The sequence below is a fragment of the Manis javanica genome, chromosome 3, assembly GCF_040802235.1.
Source record: "Manis javanica isolate MJ-LG chromosome 3, MJ_LKY, whole genome shotgun sequence".
Taxonomy (NCBI): domain Eukaryota; kingdom Metazoa; phylum Chordata; class Mammalia; order Pholidota; family Manidae; genus Manis; species Manis javanica.
Genome location: NC_133158.1, coordinates 80507568 through 80534727, shown reverse-complemented (window position 1 = coordinate 80534727; position 27160 = coordinate 80507568). Strand labels below are relative to the sequence as shown.

Genomic DNA, 27160 nt, shown 5'->3' with positions numbered 1-27160 from the left:
TATCAAGTGGGCAGGGAATAGGTTAGAGGTTCAAAAAAGGTTTGGATCTATGACAATTTCCTTCAAATTTATTTTGAAAAATTGCAAACCTACAGAAAAATTTAAAAATTCTGCAATTAATGCTGATTGATTTGTTTAATGAAAATTAAACAATTATTAAACTTTACATTTTCCTGTCTATCCCCAAGGTATATAATTTATGTGTGTGTGTGTGTGTGTCTGTATGATGGTATCATAACTTTATACTCATAAATACTTCAGCATACATCTCAAAAGAACAGACATTTCCTACATATTCATATTATTGTTATCACCAAATTTCACATCACCTAATGTGAATTTAACGTTCAAATTTTTCCCAATGTCTCTAAAATTGCCTTCTATGGCAATTTATTTTTTATCAAGAATTCAATTGAAAGTTACTATCTATTGTGAGTTGTTATCATTCTGTAGTCTCCTTCACCCTAGCAGAATATCCTTTGCCTTTTTATTTCCTTTCATGGCAATTACATTTTCAGATACTTAGGTCAGATGTCTGGTAAAATATCCCACAATATCTATTTTTGAAATGGTCCCTCATTGTTACATTTAAATTAAACATTTCATCAATAATATATGTTCTATGTTTTCCTTTGGCATCATAAGACCCATAACTCTGGTATGTCTTGTTACTGATAATGTTAACATTGACAACTTGGTTAAGGCACTAATCTTTCTATGTTATAGATAACTTATTTCCTTGTTAATTAAAATATCCATCTGTAGGATGATACATTGATACATGTGAATCACCTGTTCTTTACTAATTTTTCATCAGTGGTTTTAGCTTGTATCAATTATTATATTTGGAGGTGGAAAATAGTGATGGTTTCCCCTCAAATGTTGTCTGGCTTATTCAGGAGCAGATGAGCTTTATTTACCTCAAAGTCTTTTACTTTAGATTGTACAGAGTGTTCCCATATATCACACATCCATTTTCCCATAATACTAATATATTTTATTAGTAAGATACATTATTATAATTAATGAAGCAATAGTGAAACATGATGATGAACTAAAGTTGATAGTTTTTTTCAAATTTTCATAATTTTACCTAATGTCCTTCTGCTGTTTCAGAATCCCATCAAGGACATCCCATATATTTAGTCATCATGTCTCCTTAGGTCCCTTTTGTCTTGACAGTTCCTCAGACATGCTTTGTTTTTGGTGACCTTACAAAGTCTTTGGGACTACTGATCAGGCAGTTATAGAATGTCCCTCAGTTTGGAGTTCCCTGGTATTTTTCTCATGATTTGATAGGGGTTGTAGGTCTTGGGAGGAAGCCCAGAGAGGTAAATCACCATTTCTGTCACATCACATCACTGGTAAATACAACTGTCATGACTGATAACTCTTGATGTTGACCTCGACCACCTGACCGAGGTAGGGGCTGCCAGGTTTCTGACTGTGTTCTTTCTCCTTTCCATAATGAATTCTTTGCAAGGAAGTCACTATATACAGGTCATTCATAAAGGAAGGGGAGTTATGCACCAACTCCTTTAAGGTAAAGTATCTACATAATTACTTGGAATTCTTCTACACATGAGATTAGATTATACACTTCATTGGTTTATTCAATCATTTATTTACATCAGTATGGACTCATGAATATATATATTTTATACTCCAGGATATAATCAAAACTTTTTGCTCCAAGCATTCCTGCTGTTACCATTAGGAACAACTTGCAGCTGCTTTCATTCTTCACCTTTACTTTTCCTTCTAATTCTCCTCTAAACCTTTCTTCTGTGTTTGAACCCAGCTTCTGTCACTTTTAAAGGTGATATATTTGGCAAATTATTTCTTGCTCTTAATTATCTTTCTTAAGCATGTGTTTTGAAATATTTCATGTACTTATTTAAGATTACATTAATCTCCCTACAACTTCAAATTTATACTGATTACTATGATGATATTTCCATTTATCCACAAAATTTTCATTCTTTGAGATTAATAATAACTTTGGATTTTTAAATAATATTTATCACTAATTCAGATGCAAACTTTTCTGCATATCAAGTAACCTACAAGTTCCAGAGCTTTTCCTCACCATGTTCCAGCTGAGGCCCCTGCCCTTCTCCTGCACTCTGCACTGGTGGTTCTCTAGGACTATGGTCAGTGATCATGAGACCTAAGGGAGGGATAAGAACATGGTCGTTTTCCTCTCTATGTCCTTAAATTTTGATATGCTTTTTTGAGTCAATTAAAAATTTAAAAGTATAATAAAATAAGCTCTCTTTCTGTGTTACCTACAAGAGACACACTTTACATGTGACAATACACATAGACTGAAACTGAAGGAATGGAAAAGATATTCCATACAAATAGAAACCAAAAGAAAGCTGGGGGGTATATTGGTTTAAAGATGGCAGTGTCAGAGGTGAGACAGGAAACTCCTACCAAAACCACATACAATATGAAAATATAGCAAATCCAGTTAATCTTGAAAGAGCAACAGGAAAGAAGGCAAATACACCTAATCTTGAAAGAGCAACAGGAAAGAAGGCTGTGCCAGACTTCCTATATCTGTGGAAAAGAGCAGACCTCACAGAAAAGGGTCAAGTACCAAAGCCATGATATGGCAGGACCCAAGCCCTTCCCTCACCCCAGGTCACTGGCAGGGAGGAAGAGAAATACGGTGGGAAGGAGGCAGAAGTCTAGGACTGCTGAACACCCAGCCCTGGAGATCTGCTATGGGACCATAAACTTACATTACATCGTGCCCTGGAGATTAGTGGGGTCTGAAAGCTTAGATGGGTAGAATACTTGGAGAGACAGAGATTCCAGTCTCTTGTGGAGAATAGGTATACACAACTGGCTGATCTGGGACAAAAGAAAGATGGACACTCTAGAGACTTCCCAACAGCAAGTGGGCTACTAAAGGGGCAAGGACTGCACAGAGCATGCTGCTCATGAGAAAGGACAGGTGGGCAAAATTGTCCTAGAACACTCAGCCCAACAGGTTGTGAACTTTCAGGAACTCCAGGCGCCACATGCCCCTGGCTGGCAATGCCGCTCCGAGGCTGCCCAACCATGATACACAGCCTGCCACTCATTCCTCCCAGTTGGCACCAGCTCACAAAACTGTTAGCCTCACCATTCTGTCAGGCAAGCCACAGGACATAGGCAAAGGCAGCTAAAGAGCATAGCATAGAGACGACTCCTTGAGTGTTTGGCCGACTGGCACCAGCATTGTAGGCAGGCAATGAAGCCAGGGAGCAGAAAAGAGGACTTGCCACCCAGCAGGCACCATTGACACTCACCTGCAAGCCCTGCCATGGATCCAGGTGCTAAGCAGCTCCAAGAGTAAAGCTTCCGGGCACTAGAGGGTGCCACATACAGCAACTTACTAATATAAATATGAAATGTCAAAAGAATTGGAAAAAACTCAAATCCCACAATCACCAGAAAGAAGGCCAAGTGAAACTGAACTCACCAACATATCTGAGAATATATTTCAAAATAAAAATCATAAACATGTATACAGAGCTACAGAAAAATATTGAACTCAGGGAGGAATTCAAGAAAGAGATAGAAACTGAAAAAATAGAGTATCTGAAATGAAACATACAATGGAGGGATTTAAAAGCACAGAAGATTAAGGAGAGGAGATGGTAAATGAAATAGAAATTAGAGAACAGAAATACAAAGAAGCTGAGGTGCAGAGAGAAGAAAAGGATCTCTAAGAATGAAAGAACATTGAGAGAACTGTTGACCAGTCCCAACAGAAAAGTATTCACATTATAGGGGAACCAGAAGAATTAGAGAGAGAAAAAGCTATACAAAGTGTCTCTGAGGAAGTAATTGATGAAAACCTCACTAATCTGGGGAAGGAGATAGTTTCTCAGGTAATGGAGGTACACAGATCTCCCAGCACAAGGGACCCAAGGAAGACAACACCAATACATATAATAATTAAAATGGCAAAGATCAAGAATAAGGACAGAATATTAAAAGCAACCAGAGAGAGAAAAAAGATCAGATACAAAGAAAACCCATCAGCCTATCATAAGACTTCTCAACAGAAACCTTACAGGCCAGAAGGCAGTAGCATGATATATTTAATACAATGAAACAGAAGGTCCTCAAACTGAGAATATTCTACAAAGGAAGATTAACAATTAAATTTAAAGGAGGGAATAAAGAACTACCAGATAATTGAGAGAATTTACCTCCCACAAACCATCTCAACAGTGTATTTTGGAAGGATTGATCTAGATGGAAATGCCCCTAAGGCTAAATAGTTGTCACCAGAGAAAGTAAAACCACAGGAAAGGAAGTAGACCAATTAATAATGAAGCAAAGGCAAAATTAAGTCAACTACCTCCAACATCAATAAAGGGACACCCAAAGAGTACAGAATATGATAGCTAATATATGAAGTATGGAGGATGAAGAAAAGTGGGGAAAAAATAAAGAAACTTTAGATTATGTTTGAATAAAGTGTATTGAGTTAAGTTAGACTGTTAGATACTAAAGAAGCTATTGAACCTTTGGTAACCACGAATCTAAAGCCTGCAAAGGCAATAAGTAAATAACTATAGATAATCGCCCTAAATGTAAATGGTCTGAATGAACCAATAAAACGACATAACATCACTGAATGGATTAAAAAAAAGACTCAACTATATGCTGCCTACAAGAGACTCACGTAAAACCTAAGAGATATATAGATTAAAAGTGAAGGGATGGAAAAATACATTTCATGCAAATAATAGGGAGAAAAAAGAAGTTGCAGGACTTGTATAAGATCAAATAGACTTCAAAACAAAGAAAGTAACAGGAGACAAACACAGACATTCCATAATGATAAAGGGCTCAGTCCAAAAAAAGGATATTACCATTATAAAACTATGCACCCAGCACAGAAGCACCTACATATGTGAAACAAATACAAACAGAATTAAAGGGGGAAATAGAGTATAATGCATTCATTTTTGGAGACTTCAACATACCACTCACAGATCACCAGAAAGAAAATAAGTAAGGACACAGAGGCACTGAACAACACATTAGAACAGATGGACCTAACAGACATATGAACAACACACCACCCAAATGCAGCAGGATACACATTCTTTTCAAGGGCACATAGAATATGTTACAGACTAGATCATATACTAGGCAACAAAAAAGGCCTCAGTAAATTAAGAAGAATTGAAATTCTACCTACTAGCATGTCAGACTCCAAAAGTATGAAACTAGAAATAAATAATGCAAAGAAAACAATGAAGCCCATAAACACGTGGAGGTTTAACAACAAGGTCCTAAATAATAAATGGATCATTAACAAAATAAGAACAGAGATCAAGCAATATATGGAGAAAATTAAAACAATAGCTCAGCACCACAACTTCTGTGGGACACAGTAAAGGTAGTTCTAAGAGAAAAGTTTGTAGTAATACAGGCTTAACTAAATAAAGAACAATCCCAAAGGAAAAGTTGAAACTCACAATTAATTAAACTAGAAAAAGAACAAATGAGGCCCAAAGTCAGTAGAAGGAGGGACATAATAAAGATTAGACCAGAAATAAATAAAATCAAGAAGAATAAAACGATAGAAAGAATCATTGAACAAAGGAGCTGGTTCTGAGATAATATTAACAAAATACTTAAAACTCTACAGCGACTTATCAAGAAAAGTATAGTCTACACACATAAACAGAATTAGACATGAAGAATGAAAAATCATTACAGACAACAAAGAAATACAAAGAATTATTACAGAATACTATGAAAATCTGTATGATAACAAATTGGAAAACCTAGAAAAAATGGACACCTTTCTAGGAAAAATACAATCCTCCAAGACTCACCCAGCAGAAAAACAGAAATTCTAAACAGACCTATCACCAGCAATGAAATTGAAACAGTAATCCAAAAACTACCAAAGGAAAAACACCTGGATGAGATGGGTTCATCGCTGATGTTTACTGAATATTTAAAGGCATAATACCCATCCTCCTTAAAGTTTTCCAAAAAGTAGAAGAGGAGGAAATACTTGCAAACTCATTCTACAAGATCAGCAACACCTAATACCAAAACCAGGCAAAAACACCACACACAAAAAAGAGAATTACAGAGCAATATCACTGATAAACATAGATGCAAAAACACTCAACAAAATATTAGCAAAACAAAATCAAGAACACATTAAAAAGATTATCTATCATGATCAAGTAGTATTTATTCCAGGGATACAAGGATGGTATGACATTCGAAAATCCATCAACATCATTGGTCACGTAAACAAAAAAAATGAACAAAACCACATGATCATCTCCATAGATGCTGAAAAAACATTCAACAAAATTCAACATCCATTCATGATAAAAACTCTCAACAAAATAGGTATAGAGGGCAAGTACCTCAACATATTAAAGGCCATATATGACAAACCCACAGCCAACATTATAACTTAAAAATGTGAAGACTAAATCTTTTCCTTAAAGATCAAGAACAAGCAAGGATGCCAAACCTCCCCACTTTTATTCGACATAGATCTGGAGGTCCACGCCGTGGCAATCAGACAAAACAAAGAAATAAAAGGCATCCAGATCGGCAAGGAAGAAATGAAACTGTCCCTGTTGCAGATGACATGATATTGTACATAAAAAACCCGAAAGAATCCACTCCAAAACTACTGGATCTAATATATGAATTCAGCAAAGTTGCAGGATACAAAATTAATACACAAAAACCTGTTGCACTACTATACACTAAAGATGAACTAGCAGAAAGAAATCAGGAAAAGCATTCCATTCAGAATTGCATCAAAAAGAATAAAACATCTAGGCATAAACCTAACCAAGGAAGTGAAAGAACTATACTCTGAAAACTAGAAGACACTCATGAGAGAAATTAAAGATACCAATAAATGGAAACACATCCCGTGCTCATGGATAGGAAGAATTAGTATTGTCAAAATGGCCATCCTGTCTAAAGCAATCTAGAGATTCAATGCAGTCCCTATCAAAATACTGACAGCATTCTTAAACAAACTAGAGCAAATAGTTCTAAAATTCATATGGAACCACAAAAGACCCCAAATAGCCAAAGAAATCCTGACAAGGAAGAAAAAAGTTGGGGGATTATGCTTCACAACTTCAAGCTCTGCTACAAAGCCACAGTAATCAAGACAATTTGGTACGGGCAAAAGAACAGACCCATGGACCAGTGGAACAGACTAAAGCACCCATATATAAACCCAAGCATATACAGTCAATTAATATATGATAAAGAAGGCATGAAAATACAATGGTGAAGTGACAGCCTCTTCTACAGCTGGTGTTGGCAAAACTGGACAGCTACATGCAAGAGAATGAAACTGGAATATTGTCTAACCCCATACATGAAAATAAACTCAAAATGGATCAAAGACCTGAATATAAGTCATGAAACCATAAAAATCTTAGAAAAAAACATAGGCAAAAATCTCTTAGCCATAGACATGAGCAACTTCTTTATGAACATATCTCCTCAGGCAAGGGAATCAAAAGCAAAAATGAACAAGTGGGACTACATCAAACTAAAAAGCTTCTGTATAGCAAATCACACCATCAGTCGAACAAAAAGACATCCTACAGTATGGGAGAATGTATTCATAAATATCAGATCCGATAAGGGGTTAACATCCAAAATATATAAAGAGCTCAAGCACTTCAACAAAAAGCAAGTAATTCAATTAAAAAATGGGCAGAGGAGCTGAACAGACAGTTCTCCAAAGAAGAAATTCAGATGGTCAACAAACACATGAAAAGATGCTTCACATTGCTAATCATCAGAGAAATGCAACTTAAAACCATAATGAGATATCACTTCACAACAGTAAGGATGGCCAACATCCAAAAGACAAACAACAAGAAATGTTGATGAGGATGTGGAGAAAGGGGAGTCCTCCTCCACTGCTGGTGGGAATGTAAATTATTACAACCGTTGTGGAAAGCAGTATGGAGGTTCCTCAAAAAACTCAAAATAGAAATACCATTTGACCCAGAAATTCCACTCCTAGGAATTTACCCTAAGAATGCAGGAGCCCAGTTTGAAAAAGACATATGCACCCCTATTTTTACCACAACACTATTTACAATAGCCAAGATATGGAAGCAACCTAAGTGTCCATCAGTAGATGAATGGATAAAGATGGGGTACATATACACAATGGAATATTATTCAGCCATAAGAATAAACAAATCCTACCATTTGCAACAACATGGATGGAGCTACAGGATATTATGCTCAGTGAAATAAGCCAGGCAGAGAAAGACAAGTATCAAATGATTTCACTCATCTGTGGAGTATAAGAACAAAGAGAAAACTGAAGGAACAAAACATCAGCAGACTCACAGAACCCAAGAATGGACTAACAGTTACAAAGGGAAAGGGACTGGGGAGGATGGGTGGGACAGGAGGGACAAGGGGGAATAAGGGGCATTACCATTAGCACACATAATGTAGTAGGGGACACAGGGAAGGCAGTATACCGCAGAGAAGACAAGCAGTGATTCTATAGCATCTTACTTTGCTGATGGACAGTGACTGTAATGGGGTATGTGGTGGGGACTTGATAATAGGGGGAGGCTAGTAACCATAATGTTGCTCATGTATGTGTACATTAATGATACCAAAATTTTAAAAAATCATATGCTTATCTCAGTAGATGCTGAAAAATACAAAGTTCAACAACCATTTGTGATAAAAACTTCCAACAAAGTGGGTATACAGGGAAGGCATCTCAACACAATAAAGGCTGGATATGACAAGCTCAGGGCCAAAAACATATTCATTGATGGAAACCTAAAATCTTTCCTCTAAGATCTAGAACAAGGCAAAGATGCCCACTCACAACACTTTTATTCAATATAGTATTGGAATTTCTAGCAATTAGGCAAGAAAAAGAAATAAAAGGCACCCAGATAGGAAAGGATGAGCTAAAACTGTAAATAACTGCAGATATGTTTAGATATGATACATGAAAGTCCCAAAAGTTCCATAGAAAACTGAGATACAGTAACAGAATTCAGTAAAGTTACAGGATATGAATCAATACAAATTTTGTTGCATTTCTAAACACTAAGGACAAAGTATCAGAAATTAAGGAAACAATCATATTTACAAATGCATCAAAAAGAATAAAATACCTAGAAATAAATCTATCATAGGGGGTGACAGACTGGTACTTTGTAAAATATAAGACATTGATGAAAGAAATTGAAAATGATACAAATAAATGGAAAGATATTCCATGCTCATGAACTGGAATAATTAATATTGCTAAATGTCCATACTACCCAAATCAGATTCAAATACAATCCCTATCAAAATTCCAATGGCATTTTTCACAGAAGTAGAATAGTCCTAAAATTTATATGCAATCACAAAGTATCCCACATAGCCAAAGCAATTTTGAGAAAGAACAACAAACAGCAGGTATCTTTTTCCATGATATCAAACTATATTACACAGCTCTAGGAATCAAAACACTGTGATACTGACAAATAACTGATACAGAGTCGAGGGAACATAATAGAGAGGCCAGAAATAAACCCATGCATATGTGGTCAATTAATTTATGACAAAGGAGCCAAGATTATACAAGGGGGACAGGACAGTCTTTTCAGTGAGTGGTTCTGGGAAGAATGGATAGCCACATGTCAAATAATGAAAGTGGACCACTATCTTACAGCATACACCTAAACTAACCAGAATGAATGAAAGACTTGAACATAAGATCTGAAACTACAAAACTTCTAAAGGAAAACATAGGTGGTAAAGCTCCTGAAATTGGTCTTGGTGTTTAGTGTTCAGATTTGACACCAAAAGCAAAGGCAACAAAAGAAAAAATAACCAAATGAGAGTATATCAAACAAAAAAAATTCTGCACAGTAAAGGAAACCATCAATAAAATGAGATGCAAATAATGGAATGGGAAAAAAATATTTTCAAATAATAATCTGCTAAGGGGTTAATATCCAAAATATAAAAACATTTCATATAACTCATATATAGAAAGACAAGGATCTGATTTACAAATGGGCAGATGAGTTGAATCCACATTTTTCCCAAAGAACACATGCAGATCTCCAATAGATACATGAAAATATGTTCCACATCGAAGTCAAAACCACCATGAGATACCATCTTACACTTTATTAAAAACGCAAGAAATAACAAGTGTTGGTGACGTTGTGGAGAAAAGGAAACCTTTGAACACTGTTGATGGGAATGTAAGTTGGTGCAGCAAATAAGGAAAACAGTATGCAAGTTCCTCAAAAAATTAAAAATAGCACACAGAGTCAGGTCCAAGATGACCATGTAGAAAGAGTCTGAATCTACCTCCTCTCAAATTCACACAGAACTACATATACACACAATTTCTAATCTAATTTCCCATTCCCTTTATAGTACTTGTGTCTTCTAGTCATGTATGTGTAAGCTTCAGCCACCCTGATTTACTATCCATCCTTTTAATTGTCTTGCTTTTTCAAGCTTCAAGGCTTTTATTATATCCTTCTCTGAGGTTCCTTCTTTTCCTCATGTGCTCATCTAATTATAACCTACTTATCTTGTAAGGTTCATCTGAAAGGATACTTTCATTGAGAAATCTTTTTTCCATTCACTTCTTTCACTATATTTTTACATAATGTTTATACTTTTTAATATCAGAACCTAAGTAGTACACTAGTTAGCAATGTAAGTATCCCCTCTACTAAATAATGAGCTTCTTGTCAGAAGCCCTTTTTAAAACTCAAGAATCTTATGGCCACCACACTCACATCCACTCAACCCACTTGGCTCTTCTAATTCCCTGTATACTGTAAGTACATGATAAAGGTTAAACAGAATGGAAATTTTAGCAATCAATGTAGCATGCATTGAGAACATAGCTCAGTTTGTTGTCAGGTACCCAAAGATGTAGGATGATTGGTGACTTACAGATATTTAGTCTAAATTCTTATAATCAAGAGACATAGAATTCACAGTAGATAAAGTGGCATTATTTTCCTCAAAGCAGGTAAGTATCATGTAGATTAGGAAAAGGAAAAATCAGTTCTATTTAAAGATCTGATTAAGTCCCCATGGAGAAGATGGATTTGAGCCGAGGATGACAAGGACTGGGAAGAAAAGAGGGAGAAGGTGTTCTAGGTGCGGGAAACATTATGAGGAAATTAACTGAAGCAAGTCACAGAGGAACAGGGAAGGGATGCAAACGGCCAGGTGCCCTGAGATGTTAGGAACAAAGCAATAGAATAGGAAAGATGCAGAGAGACTGTGAAGCATCTGGAATACCAAAATAAGGAAAATGGACTTCATTTGAAACTAATGAGTGCCATTTTGAATTCTTCAGCAGTGGATGATCATTTTTTTTCCATCTGACAAAATTTGTTGAGCACTATAAAGGTTCAAACATTATTTAAGGTTTTAGAAATAAAAAAATGAATATAGCAGAGGAGTCCCTTCCCTCTGAAGTCTATATGCTAATGGTAGAAGGGGGGAAGGAGTAAATGATTATAAATGTACTAACAAATAAATAAATAATATATTGAAGAGTGATTAGTGGAATGAAAAGGAGAAGTGCAAGAAAGATAAAGGCAACTGGAGTAAAGTGGTAAAAAACAGCAATCTCACTAATTCATTTGTGCATGAAAAATAATACTGAAAATTCCAGCGAGGGTTTTACAAAGCATGGGGACAAATTCAATCCACCAAGTGAGGTTGATGAGGCTGACTGAATACACCACACCTTTTATGCTATTTTCAAAAATCCTGATCATATTTCAGAAACCATATTAATCCTGCTTTATATTAATTTCCCCAGCAAGAGATCAAGCCAACCTGAGACTTTTTTCTGCTCCTTTTACATTCGTACAAAATAATAAACAGAAATTTAAAAGGAGGTCAGTTATAATAACAAGTCAGAAGATAATCAAATGACCTTAGTGACTTCAGTGAAGGTCATTTTCTTTAACCTCATTGTCTCACAGGCATTTTAATTAATGTCACATGGTTTATATGTATGTCTTGAGAACTGAATCTCCCCGCAGAAATACTTTGATGTCGATGCAGGGAAATCCCTTTAGAAATTGATGGAAAATTTTGACTTTGTACTTTTAAGGAACATACAATTATGCACTTTGAACTATAGTAGCCTCCCATAGTTTTGTTCTTTTAGTCCCATATGTTTTAGAGACCATGGATTATATTCTGAAATTCTCTGAGACCTAACATCACAAAGCAAACACAGCCTGTTACAAAACTCTTCTCAGGGAAATCTAGGTAAGGGAACTATTCTATTTTTACTTTTAATATTAGCATCCATAAATATTTACTTAGCTCAAATAATTGGCATTTTTTCATTTTTCTTAGATTTCAGTTTCTTACTTATCTTTCCATCTCTTCTCAAAACTGAAGGCTATGAAACTAGAATGAGTATCAACTACAATTCCCACTGACCATTTCTGATTATAAGATAAAAATTTAAAATTCACAGGAATGGACACAAAGTAATTCCACAAATAATTCACATACTTTATTTCAGACTTAGCTGAATAATTAAGTGGCTTGCATTTAATATTATAAAACAAATTCTAAAATTTTCAGCCAATGCCTTTATTTGATGTGTTGATTATGGAAAAGTAAGCCCATTTTGAACATAGAATTTATATCACTAGGCCCATCAGTAAAAATGCCATAATGCACCACCAAATAATGATAGAAGACAGACTTTTAAAGGAAAGCATAATTGTTTTCAAAAATTATATTGAGATTTAAAGGGTTTTCTCTATTTAAGTGTTAGAAAACTAAAGTATATAGACAAGTTTACTTCTTTTTTATAATTCCAATTTAGTTTTAAAATATATGTACATGCATGTATACATTTACATTTTTTTTTGAGAGGGCATCTCTCATATTTATTGATCAAATGGTTGTTAACAACAATAAAATTCTGTATAGGGGGGTCAATGCTCAATGCACAATCATTAATCCATCTCAAGCCTAATTCTCGTCAGTCTCCAATCTTCTGAATCATAACGAACAAGTTCTTACATAGTGAACGAATTCTTACATAGCGAATAAGTTCTTACATGGTGAACAGTACAAGGGCATTCCTCACAGAAACTTTCGGTTTTGATCACGCATTATGAATTATAAACAATCAGGTCAGATATGAATATTCGTTTGATTTTTATACTTGATTTATATGTTGATCCCACATTTCTCCCTTTATTATTATTATTTTTTTTATTTTTAATAAAATGCTGAAGTGGTAGGTAGATGCAAGATAAAGGTAGAAAACATAGTTTAGTGTTGTAAGAGAGCAATTGTAGATGATCAGGCGTGTGCCTGTAGACTATGTGTTAATCCAAGCTAGACAAGGGCCTTAAAACATCCACGGATGCAGATTTCTCTCAAAACAGGGGCGGTGAGATTCTAAGCCTCACCACTGTTGATTCCCAATTTCTCACCTGATGGCGCCCCTGCGACTGTGCCTGTCTTAGGTTGTTCCTCCCTTGAGGAATCTTACCGAACAGACAAGCTTACTTTTATTTATTAGCTTTTAATTTACTCTGATAAGCTCTAGAAAATCTCAGATAATTTCCCAGAAACAGAAAAACAGTCAATAAATCAATTCAGGAAAAAAGATACATAATGTATTTTGGGGAAAAAAAGCATATTTTATTAAAATAATTTGAATTATAAAATTGTGTAAATTTAAAGTAAAGATGTTGATTTGATACATTATTATAAGGTAATATGATCACCATTGTAGTGTAGGTAGCACTCTATCACATCACAGATTTTCATTTTTTTCTAGTGGGAATAATTATTAAGATCTACTCACTTAGAAATTTTGATGATTACAGTACAATATTGTTGTCTGTATTCATTATATTGTACATTAGATCACAAAGACTTAGTTATCTGTTATTTGCAAGTTTGTAGCCTTAAAGGGTATATCTCCTATTCCCCACACAGCCTATTAACTACCATATTACTCTGTTTTTGACTTCACTTTATAGATTCCACATAAGTTATAACAGTATTTGTCTTTCTCTGTATGAATTATCTAACTTAGCATAACGTCCTTAAGGTCTATCCATGTGTGGCGAACAATAGGACTTCTTTGTTTCTCACGGCTGAATAATATTTGTTGTCTATATACCACATCTTCTTTATACATTCATCAGTTGACGGGCGCGCAGGTTGCTTCCATGCTTTGGCTATTGTGAATAATGCTGCAATGAACATGGGAATGTAGACATCCCTTCAATAACTTGTTTTCATTTCTTTCCAGTATATATCCAGAAAAGGAAATGCAGGATCATACAGACCAGTTTATTTTTTGAGGAATCTCCATATAGTTACCCATACTGGTGGAACTAATTTACATTCCCACCAACATTGTATGAGAATTCCTTTTGCTTTTACATTTTTGCCAATACTTCTGATCACTTGTATTCCTGATGACAGGCATTTTGACAGGTGTGAAATATACCTAATTGTGGTTTCATGCGCATTTCCCTGATGGTTAGTAATACTGAGCATCTTTCCATATACTAATTGCCAATTTGGATGTTTTCCTTGGAAAATATCTAGTTGCTCTGTTTTTTAAATCAGATTGTATTTGTATTACTGAATTGTATGAATTCCTTACATATTTTGGAAATTAATCGTTAATTTTTTTAAATGATGAGTTTTGAATAATTTTTGAATAATTTCCCTTGTAAACCTTTCTTCAAAATTAAGCCTCATTTTTCAGTAGAGGACAAATAAGGATCACTGGTGGGACACGGAAAACAAGCTCTCCCATCCGAGGTCCTCCAGGTGGAGCTAAGACTGGGATTAACACTGCATTTTCCTCCATACTGTTTTACAGCTCTTATTAGAAAGAAGTAGGAACCACAGCTACCCTCAATGCCTACAATCTAGTAAGGAGATTATGTATGCACATATGAGGAAAAAAAGCAATGTAGATTATAACATAAACCATTCTAGATTTTGCTCAGTATGCAGGACATACTTGAGAGCACAGGAAACAGAGGTCAGTGTGGTTGGGGGCACTTAGTTAAAACTTCATTAAGTAGCAATAAAACAATAAAAGCTGTGCTTTACATAAAGGAATAAAAGATTTAAATATCTGGGAAATAAGAATAATGGCGTGGACAGAGTCAGTACTTAAGGATATGGAGGTAACCTAGGTAAAAATGGACGAGAGAGTTGATAAATCAATGAATGTATAATTCCTAGGTTTCCAAGGCTATATTCTTTAAAGATACATAGTCTTCTTCTTAATCATTGACAATCTTCATACAATACTTAAGGTATACACTTAATCTATTGTATGCTATTTTTGAAACATTCATCCCATTGTAAGACTATATGAAACCTTTTTGTTTAATGGAAAAAGAATATATACATATGAAAAGAGATTTTAAAATTAAGGATCTTTAATATAAAAACTGATTCTGAAATTATTAGAGAAAATATTGGTACAAAGATATATATATATACTATTCCTGTATGAATTCATAAAAATAAAACTTTCTACTAGGAGTACCCTCTCTGAAATAATCAAAATAATCTCATGAATCCTGAGTGTCAGAGTTGAGGTCATAAAGCAGACATGTTATGGATGGCAATAAATTTCCTCTAGAGAATTGTGTGCTGGATCCCAAAGATAGTAGGGAGACTTTGAAGCAGCTCCTATCCCTGTTATAAAAAGAATTTTTTGAAGGGAAATTATACACACTCTAACTTAGCATCTTTTATCTCCATGGTTCCTATCTCAACAGACACGGTGGATATGATTGAGGTAAACCAGTCCTTGACAAATGAATTTATCCTCAGGGGATTTATAGATCACCCAGATGAGAAGGTCCTTCTGACTGTGGTGTTCCTTACCATCGATCTGATCACCATGGTGGAAAATCTCAGCCTGGTGGCATTGATTTATATGGAGAGTCGTCTTCACATGCCAATGTATATCTTTCTGGGTCAAATTGAGCTGACGGATTCCTGTTGTTCCTGTGCCATTACCCCGGAGATGTTAGAGAACTTCTTTTCTAAGGACAGAATTATTTCCCTCAAGGAATGCATGGCAGTTTTACTTTCTCTGCCTTGCTGAAACTGCAGATTGCTTCTCTTAACTGCAATGGCCTATGATCACTATGTGGCCATATGTAGGCCAGTGAAGTACCACACCATGATGTCAAAGAAACTCTGCATTCACATGACCACAGGGGCTTATATAGCAGGAAACCTGCATTCCATGAATCAGGTAGGGTTTCTATTTAGGTTAATTTCCTGTGGATCTCATCAAATCAATCACTTCTTTTGTGATGTTCTTCCATTTTGTTGATCCTTATATCAATGAATTGATGATGTTTATTTTTGCAGGGTCAATTTCAATATTCTCTGTTATCATAATGGTAATCTCTTATCTCTGTATCCTTTTCATGATCTTTCAAATGAAATCTAAATGGGGAAGAGGCAAAGCCTTATCTACTTGTGCATCCCACTTTCTCTCTGTCTCAATACTCTATGGTTCTCTTCTATCCATGTATATTCGACCAAATTCAGTTAAAGAAGCAGATAAAGATACACCTATAGCTGTTTTTTATACTGTAGTGATTCCTTTATTAAACCTTTTAATTTATACTCTAAGAAACAAGGAAGTTATAAATGTTATGAGAAAAACTATGAAGCATATTTCATAATACTGTGAAAAAAACTGTGGTAAATCATTTTAATTCGTTAAAAACTTTCAAAATCATTGAAAATAGGGTAAGTGGAACATGAACAACTTGCACACAGAAAGCAAATTATTATAATTCTGTATGAGTCAAACAAGTTCAGAAAGGACATATACGTGTAAAATGTATTTCAAAATCTAAGCTACTCAGTTACAGCAGTAATACTGGATAAGTACCCTAGAGGTCACAAACTGTGTTACAGTCAAATTAATTAAACTAGGAACTAATTATTTCAAAGTGTAATGAGTTAAGAATTTTCAATAAATCCAACCTATAGCAGAAATGGAACCAGTATATATAATGGTTGTTTCCATTTAACATTGTAGGCAAATCTCTAAAATCCCATAGCACAATCTTTCAAATTCTAGCACATTCCAAGTTTCCAAGATTTAATCTATTCTTGAGCAACAGCATGAGTCAGAAGTAAATAGTATATTTGAATTTGTTTCTCAATTTCCTTTGTGTTTGAAATAATTTGAACACTAACTCATGTAAAATACATATGCTCTTTATCAAGCACATTTTTCATCCATACATTAGGCAATTTTACTTCATGGTAGAATATCTGTGTATTGATGACATCATTCAGTAGTTGAAAATGATGACATTTTTATTGAAGTCACTATGGATTGGTATTATTTTCATGTACTTTGGTTCATAGTCTATCATATATGATACTACAATTTCTGAATATATGAATTAAATACAGGGAGTGGTTTTTGCTTTAATATTATTATTGTTCTCACTTTTTACAGGGAATACATCAACCTGATTCCAATATAAATAACTGATATATTCATAGCATTAGCATTTTTCAATGAACTAAAACAAATAATCCTAAAATTCACATAAAATCACAAAAGACCCTGAATAGCCAGAGCAAACTTGAAAAGAAAAACAGAGTTAGGGGTATTATGCTCTATGACTTCCAGATACACTACAAGGTATGGTAACCAGAACAGTATGGTACTGACACAAGAACAGACCCATAGAACAATGGAACAGAATACAGAGTCTAATAATAATGTATGGACAATGTATGGACAAATATGACCTATTAATATATGATTAAGGAGCCATGAAAATACATGGGAAAAGACAGTCTCTTCAATAAATTGTATTAGAGAAACTGTACAGCTACATGCAAGAGAATGAAACTGGATTACTGTCTACCTCCATACACAAAAGTACATTCAAAATGGATTAAAGAGCTAAATAGGAGACATGAACCTATAAAACTCTTAAAAGAAAATATAGTAAAAAATCTCCTGAATGTAAGCATGAGAAATTTTTTGTTTGGATACATATCCCCACACAAAAGCAACAAAAGCAAAATAGGAACACATAGGACTACATCAAACTAAAAGTTTCTATACAGCAAAGGACACCATCATCACAACAAAAGGGCAGACAATTGTATGGGAGAACATACTTGCAAATAATATATCATAAGGGGTTAATATCCAAAATAAATGAAGAACTCATATGTCCCAAAACCAAAAAAACAAATAACCCAATTAAAAAATGGGCAGAGGACCCAAACAGACATTTTCCCAAAGAAGAAATACAGATGGCCAACAGGCACATGAAGAGATGCTCCATATCACTAATCATCAGGGAAATGCAAATTGAAACCACAATGAGATATCACCTCACATAAGTTAGAATGGCTACTTGCCAAGAGACAAGAAATAACAAGTACGGGTGAGGATGTCTGGAGAAAATCGAACCCTCATACACTGCTGATGGGAATATAAATTGGTGCAGCCACTATGGAAAGCAGTATGGAGGATCCTTGGAAAACTTAAAGTAGAATATCATATGGCCCAATAATTCCCCTTCTAGGAATTTACCCAAAGATAACAAAATCTCTTATTTGTAAAGATATTTGAACCCCTATGTTTGTTGCTGCACTGTATTTTTAATACAGCCAACATATGGAAGCAACCAGAGTGCACATCAATGGATGAACTGATGAAGAAGAGGTGATACATATACATGATGGAATATTATTCACCATAAAGAAGAAAGAAGTCCTGCCATTTGCAACAACAAATGGATGGACTTATAGGGTATAATGCTAAGTAAAGTAAACCGGTTGGAGAAAGAAACATACTGTATTATTTCACTTACATCTGGAATCTAAAAACAAAACAAAATGAACAAAACAGCAGTAGACTCATAGACACTGAGACTTATGGTTACCATCAGGAAGGGGTTGGGGTAGGGAGTGCAGAGGATGAGGGGGATGAAGAGGCACAAAAATCTCAATCATAATATAAATTGGTCACAGGAATTGCAATGCAGCATGGAAAATATAGCCAATGGTTCTGTAACATCTGTCTATCTTGACAGATAGTAACTGCACTAGTTGGCATGAGGATTTAATAACGGGTATGACTGTTGAATCACTGTGTTACATATTTGAAAGAAATATAATATTATATGTCAACTGTATTTCAATTAAAAAATACATGGAAAAATATCTTTAGGAGATATTTTGAGATTATTAAAATTCTTTTTCTCCTTAAAGTTTTGCCCACTTCTGGATCTTGTCTACAGCAATTATAACTGTGTCTTTCTAGCAATACTTAAAGACCTTGATTCGTTGTACATGCAGTCATTGGAAACTGTAGCTTATCTGGGTATAAAACCCTTGGCTCACACTGTTTACCTTCAGTTTCCTAAATACACTGACACACAATATCTTGCTCTGATGTTGCTGTTGAAATGCAAAACTAATATCCTTTCTTTGAAAGTGAGGTGGTTCTTCTATTTGCAACTGCCGATATTTAGATGTTTTTAAGATTCAGCACATAGAGTTATTTCACACCTTACTTAACAAAAGGATTCAGTTAACGGGGTAGTGGTCAAAAAAAAGGAAGGAATCTAATCGAAAAATTTCCTATCTATTTCTCCCTTCCCTTTATACTGCCTGCAATTGTCATACAACATGTATCAGTAAGCTTCACAGTGGTGTAAGCTTACGCATGTATTAATTCAGTCTTGCTTTCAGGCTGTTGTCATGTGATTCCATCAGGCTGCTTCATTTCCTCATGCACTAGTTTATTGTGATCCTATTTTTCCTGCAAGGTTTGAGTGAAACGACATTTCCATTGAAAAGTCTTTCTGTCTTCCTCTAGGTCACCATTCATTTCTTTCACTATATTTTTATATGACATGTTTACACTTTTCTATATAACAGGCTACACTGCAAGCTAGTTAGCAGTGTGTCTTTCTGCCCTCTTTATTATGAGCTTCTTGTCAGGAGCCACATGTAAACCCTAATAACTTCTAATACTCAGCACCTTCACATTGTCTATCCACTCTACCCATTATCTTTTCCAGAGCCTTTACATTACAAAGACTTGATAAAATTTAACAGAATGGATATTTTAGCAATCAGTGCAGCATGTTTTGAGGACCCAGCTCAGTTTGTAGTCAGGAACCTGAAAGATGTATAATATGATCAGTGAATTAAGGAGAGTCCAGATTTCACAATGAAGACATACAATACACACTTGGTAAAGTAGCAAGTGTGTTATGAAAGCTAGTTAGTATTATGTAAAACAGAAAGAGGAAAAATCCATTTGATTTAAAGGACTTAGAAAAGTCCTCATGGAGATTACATTTGGCCTGATGTATAAGTAAGATGGGATTGAAGGAGAGAGAGAAGAAAAGAAACAAGACAAGCAAAATACGTGGAGAAAGTGCACAAAGGAACAGAAAAGGGGTCACAAACCAAGTGCCCTGAGATGACAGGAAGAAAGCAATGTGATAGGTAAGATAGAAAGAGACTGCAGAGCATCCAGAATGCTAAAATAAGGTAAATGACTTGGTTTGAAAAATAATGAAGGACTATTATGAATTCCTGCACAGGGGAGTATCATTTTTTTAAATTCTTCTGACAAACATTTGTGGTACTACAAAGTGTCACACACTGCAGTGTCAAGTTGCTCAAATTGCAGGAATGAACATAACAGAAAAACCCCTTCCCTTTGAAACCTATGTGATATGGTATGGGCTGAGGGGACAGAGTGACCAGTTACAAGTGGATTAATAAATGAATACTACAGAGTGTTCAGAGGAATGAAGGGAAAAGACAGTGTAACAATAGACAGTTGGGGTGAAGTGAAAAGAAAGGACAACAATCTCAGTAATTCCCACGTTGGACAAATGATAGCAGAGCTTCCAACCCAGCCAGGACTTTGCAGGATGTGGGGACAAGTTCACCTCACAGCATGAAGTTGATGACCATGGCTGAACCTACCTCACCTGGTAATCTCCTCTCCAAAACCTAACTGTCTTCTATAAACTATATTAATTCCATAAGCCATATTAATTCCTCCAATAATATGTCTAAATAACCTGAGACTTTTCTGCTTTTTTATATTTTAAGCAGAGAATAATGAACACAACTGGTGAAGTCAGTTATGTAACAATCATCAAGATGATCATCAAATTATCTCAGCAACTTTAGTGAATGCCAGTAGCTCTGTCCTCATTGTCTCAAAAGTCATCTTCAGTTAATGTCACATAGTTATATGTTTTGAGGACTGAATCTACCCACAAAAATAAACTGATGTCATTGTAGGAAAATCCCTTAAGCATTGGATGGAAAGTTTTAATTTCAAATTCTAAGGGGCATAATTACTGACACTGACCTACTGTAGTCTCCAAGGATTTCATTCTTTAAGTCCCAAATGTTTTAGACCAAAATTTATATTATGAAATTCTATGACATCAAACACCATGAAGAAAACAATGAGATGTTATAAAACACATCTCAGTGAAATCTAGGTAAGGGAAATATCCTAATTTATTTTTAGTTTTAATAGTAGCATGCACAAATATTTACTTATCTGATTTATTAATCATACAACGGTTTCTTAAATTTCAAATTCTTACTTACATTACATAGCTCTTCTCAAAACTGAGAAACCTATGAGAAATAAGGATGACAATTAACTGAAATTCACATGACCTATTATTATTTAATAAAGTGGAATTTCTAAATATACAAGTAAAAACACAGAAATTCAATAAAATAAATCAGGTACATATTTTGAAAGTTACTTCTAATAGGCCTGAATAATTAAGTGGCTTATATTTAGTACTTTAAAACAAACAGAAAATTTCAGCTTGTGCTTTATTCTGATGCTTTTATATGGTAAAATAAACCTATTTTGTCAATACAGTTTATATGATTAGACATACCAGTCAATATGTCCTAGTGGATCACTAAATAATGATAGAAGATGACCCTTTAAGGAAAACAAAATTTGGTCACAAAACTCTTTAATATTTAAAGGGTTTTCTCATCTCCTTAGTGTTAGAAAACTAAAGTATACAGGCAAGCTTACTTTTATTTATTAGCTTTTAATGTAATGTGATATAGAGAATATTATATAATTTTCACAGGAAACAGAAAAAAAGATGATTAATTAACATGAAAGAATGATACCTAAATTTCTAAAATGATGAATTCTGAATAATTTCCTTTGTAGCATGTTATTCACCTTAACTCCCTCAATCTGCAGAAACCAATAAGGTCACTAAGGATCATTGGCAGAATACTGGAAACAAGTTGCCCCATCCCTGGTCTCAGGGTGGAGCTAGGACTACAACCAATACTGCTTTTTCTCCAAAGCATTGCACAACTCTAATAAGAAGTTGCAGCTAACCTCAAATATCTGTAGTTCTAGTAAGAAATTGTGCAGGCGCACGTGAGAAAGAAATACCACGGAGGTTACGCACTAGCAACTCTTAACTGGGTTGGGTACATAACATGTGCTCGAGGATTCAGAACATGGAGATCAGTGTGGTTCAGGCATTTGGCTAAAACTTTACTAAGTAGCATTGTATGTCAAAAAGAGGGAAAACATTCAGATATTTGGGCAAAATTTAACATGCGTAATGGCAAGAACAGCGGCGATATTTATGGACTTGGTTATGACACGGGGAAAAGGGATGAGGCAGTTGACAATCTGTGGACATTTATTTCCTTAGGTTTCCAAGTAATTCCCCTAAAGGATAATAGTCCCATCTTTAATACTTAGTGATATCTGTGCAATTCCTAAAATATAATTTTAACATATCTGTGGTATACTATTTCCACAATCAGTCTACTGGGAGATGATATGAAAACTTTTGCTCAGATTAAATATATGTGTATTAGGAAAGTTGACTTGAAATTTATTTTAGGCATCTTTAATCCAAAAACTAATACTGAAATTATTTGACAATGCTTAGCAAAATATGAGTAAACTAGATTTGTATTATTCATGCATACATTAAAAAACAAACCTTTTCCACTGTAAGTATCTCCCCGGGAATTACCTACATATTCTTAGGAATCCCGAGTGACAGAGTTGAGATCATAAAGCTGATATGCTCCCTAGTTATGTGCTTGTATCCCAAAGATACTAAGGGAAGCCTGAAGCAGCTTTTATTGTAAAAAGAAAATCTGAGGGAAATTATACACTTTATCTTAGCATCAAATATCTCCATTATTTCTATCTCTACACAGAAGGCGGATATGACTAGGATAAGTACTCTGACTCTACTACAACTGAATTTATCATAATGAAATTTACAGATCACCCAGAGCTAAAGACCATTCTGTTCCTGGAGTTCTTTACCATCTATCTGATCACCATGGTGGGGAATCTTGGCCTGGTGGCATTGATTTACATGGAGCGTCGTCTTCACGCACCAATGTACATCTTTCTAGGTAACGTTGCACTGATGGATTCCTGTTGTTCCTGTGCCATTACCCCAAAGATGGTAGAGAACTTCCTTTCTAAGGACACAATGATTTCCCTCAAGGAATGCATGGCACAGTTTTACTTTCTCTCCCTTGCTGAATGTGCTGATTGCTTTCTCCTGGCTGCAATGGCCTATGACCGCTACGTGGCCATATGTAGGCCACTGCAGTACCACACCATGATGTCAAAGAAACTCTGCATTCCGATGACCGCAGGGGCCTACACAGCTGGAAACCTGCATTCCATGATTCAGGTAGGGTTTCTGCTTAGGTTAACTTTCTGTGGGTCTCATCAAATCAATCACTTCTTTTGTGATGCTCTTCCATTATACAGACTTTCCTGTGTTGATTCTTTTACCAATGAACTGATGGTATTTGTCTTTTCGGGGTCAATTCAAATCTTTTCTATTACTATAGTCCTAATCTTTTATCTCTACATCCTTTTTACAATTTTCCAAATGAAATCCAAAGAGGGAAGAGGCAAAGCCCTATACACTTGTACATCTCACTTTCTCTCTGTCTCAGTGTTCTGTGGTTCTCTTCTCTTTGTATATATTTGTCCAAGTTCCGTTAAAGAAGGAGATAAAGATATACCTGACACTATTTTTTATACTTTAATGATTCCTTTATTAAACCCTTTCATTTATAGTCTATGAAATAAGGAGGTAATAAGCATTATGAATAAATTAATGATGAAAATTTAATGATATTCTGAAACAAATATCTCCTGTTGATTTTCAATTGATAAAATGTTTTTCAAAATTATGGAATAATGAGAAAATAGAAAATGACCACTTTGTACATAAAATATTAAATTAGTAAAACTTTGTGGTGTATGAGTCAAAGAAGATGAGGAAGGAGTGGTCTTCTAAAATATATTTCAAAATCTAAGCTAGCAGTTTCCTGCAGCAGTGAACTGGATAGGGGTATCCACGAGGTCACAAAAGAGTCAAGGCATAATTAAACTATTAACTAACTGCTTGAAACGGTAATAATATGATGTTTAACAAATACAACAAATGCTAGCAATGAAAAGCATATGTAAAAGTTAGTTCAACTTCATTTTCTTGGGAAATTCTAGAATTCCAAAGCATAACATTCAATGTCCAGCACAAAGTTCTCAAGAATTAATCCCTTCTCAGTCTTTATGTCTATTGCTTTTTGTGTCTTCTATTTTGCTTTGTTTTATATTCCACAAATAAGTGAAATCATATGGTATTTGTCTTTCTCTGCCTGGCTTACTTCACTGAGCATAATATCCTATAGATATTGTAATGTTGTAAATGGGAGGGTTTCTTTTTATTTTATGGAGAAGTGACTAGTGGTTACCAAGGGAAAAGGTTTGAGCTGGATAGGAGGGGGGTGTGAAGGAGATAAATGGTCACAATAATTCTCTGTCACAATATAAATTGGTCACAGGGACAGTAGTACAGCATAGAGAATATAATCAATGATCCTATAACATCTTTCTAAGTTGATAGTAACTGCACTAAAGGGGGCGAGGATTTAATAATGTTGGTAGCTGTTGAGAAACACTGTTGTACATTTGGAACCAAAATAAGATTATATATAAATTTTAATTCATTGAAAATAACTAATCCCTTCTTAAACAATAGCACTTGACACAAGTAAACTATTCATTTTAATTTAGTTCTCAACGTGCTTGAGTTTAAGAGGTTATGTTTGAGTATTAATTCATGAAAAATATGTAATTTTTAATGAGGAAAATTTTCATCTTTAGTGTTAGCCATTTCACTCTCAAATTCTCTGAAATAGATTACCTGTATATTAATGATTTATTAATCTGCTACAGAAAATAACATAATTTGAACAGAAAATTCTATGTATTTGAACATTTTTTTGTAGTTTGATTAGCTATTCATCACATATTATAGTTTGATTAGCTATGGATCACATATGACAGTGAAATTCCTGAATATATTAATTATTTAAAAGGGATTTGTTTCTCTCTGTTATTACCTTCTTATTAGGAATAATAGCAATGAGCAACGTGGAAAGGATCCAGTGTAAATGACTGATATTTCTTAGCATTAACATAAAAATGGAGATTCTCTTCAAGTATAAATGAGGAAGAAAATACTGAGTTTTCAAATATCTAAGCAAAAATATTTATTAATCATTGACATGTGTTTATATGAAGAAAAATATAATTTACTGAGACCCTACTATCTTCTAGGTACCAAGTTATACCTTTCATATATATTGCTTACCAATTAGTTGTCAATAATTCGCTCATGCTTTTTCTCAGTATAAATAACAACACTGAAATATTGAGTAGCTTGCCCAAGTTCATCCTGTTCAACTGAACTGAGCTAGAAGTTAAAGCAATACTGTGTTTCCCCACATGCTGGGAGAAAATATAGATCCTTGTAGACTGGGGTACAAATTCTTAAGTAGCATGGGAAGTAAAATATGCCTTTAAAAACAGTAAACCAAAAAGTTCATATTTAGAGAATGAAAGTAGTAAGTATGACCAGAGTTAATCATAAGGCAATAAAGTGTGAACTAGGAAGTGGGTAATGAATCATAGGACACGGTTCACGTGAACCATGGGACAGTGTCGCTAGCTGACAAACTGTTGGAGAGAGCAACTAGTGAGTGGGGGAAACAAGCCTGAAAGTGCACCAAGTTGCTGAAAATGTAATCAAATCACCACCCTAAAGAGTATACTGGCAATGATATCAACTGATCTGCAAACTGATTGAAATGATACCGGAGGGCATGGGACTAACTGCAACAATTCATTACTGAATATTAAATGAAGAATGACAAGAGCTTCAGAGATTACTCGAAAAACTGAGAAGTGCATACAGACATTTTAAACAGTAAAATAGTATGATAACTGTTGGATAATAAAATGAAGACTTACCCTCTTCCACTGAGTAACGACCGAGTCATACCTGATTTTAAATCACCAATACTTAATAAGCCACTTAACACATTTGACCATTCAATAAGAACTTAACTTTATTCAGTGTATTTTCATACACCTAGGTAAGTCAATATGCAATATAGCTATTATTCTGGTTTTGATTTTTTTAATTTCTCAGCCGTAAATTCTAATATTGCAAATACTAGTAATTAAAACCAGATAACCAAATCTCAGTAGGGTCCCAAACATTTTTGAACAACCTAAAGTTTAAAATTCAGATTCCACACATTTGGAAAAGTCTAACTTAGATGGATATTATATCTCCTGTATCAACACTTTATTTTAGTGGATAATTTTAGCCAGCAAACTTGCACCCAAGGAATCCCTGTCTCTTTTCAAGGGCTATCTTGATTTATGTTTTTTAATTCTGCACCCACCCCACAACCCTTAGCAATGTGGAACCCAACAACCATGTTAGGGAAGAGCATGTGACTTTTTTTGGCCAATGAAACAAGACATGATTCTCTGGAAATTTCTGGGGAACATGTTTCCTTTACTTTTAAAGAAATCCATAGCAAAAGTATTGTTTCTGCCTCTGAATGTCATGGCATGTGGATGCAAAATCTGTCATGATCTTTACCCATTTTACTAACAAAGAGAAACCAGCTTGGAACCAAAGTCTACACTGAAAGAAGGGTATAGCTTAAG

At 34.8% G+C, this 27160-nt stretch overlaps 1 protein-coding gene and 1 pseudogene across 1 annotated transcript; both read left to right on the top strand.

Moving 5' to 3' along the window:
- The first annotated feature begins 15735 nt into the window (after positions 1–15735).
- On the top strand, positions 15736–16757 carry LOC108394649 (olfactory receptor 5K1-like; annotated as a pseudogene).
- Positions 16758–22041: 5284 nt separating this feature from the next.
- LOC108389173 (olfactory receptor 5K3-like) lies at positions 22042–24215 on the top strand. The gene is made up of 2 exons (XM_037008347.2): positions 22042–22057; positions 23353–24215. The coding sequence occupies exons 1-2, from the start codon at positions 22042–22044 to the stop codon at positions 24213–24215; spliced, it is 879 nt and encodes a 292-aa protein (XP_036864242.2).
- Positions 24216–27160: the final 2945 nt, after the last annotated feature.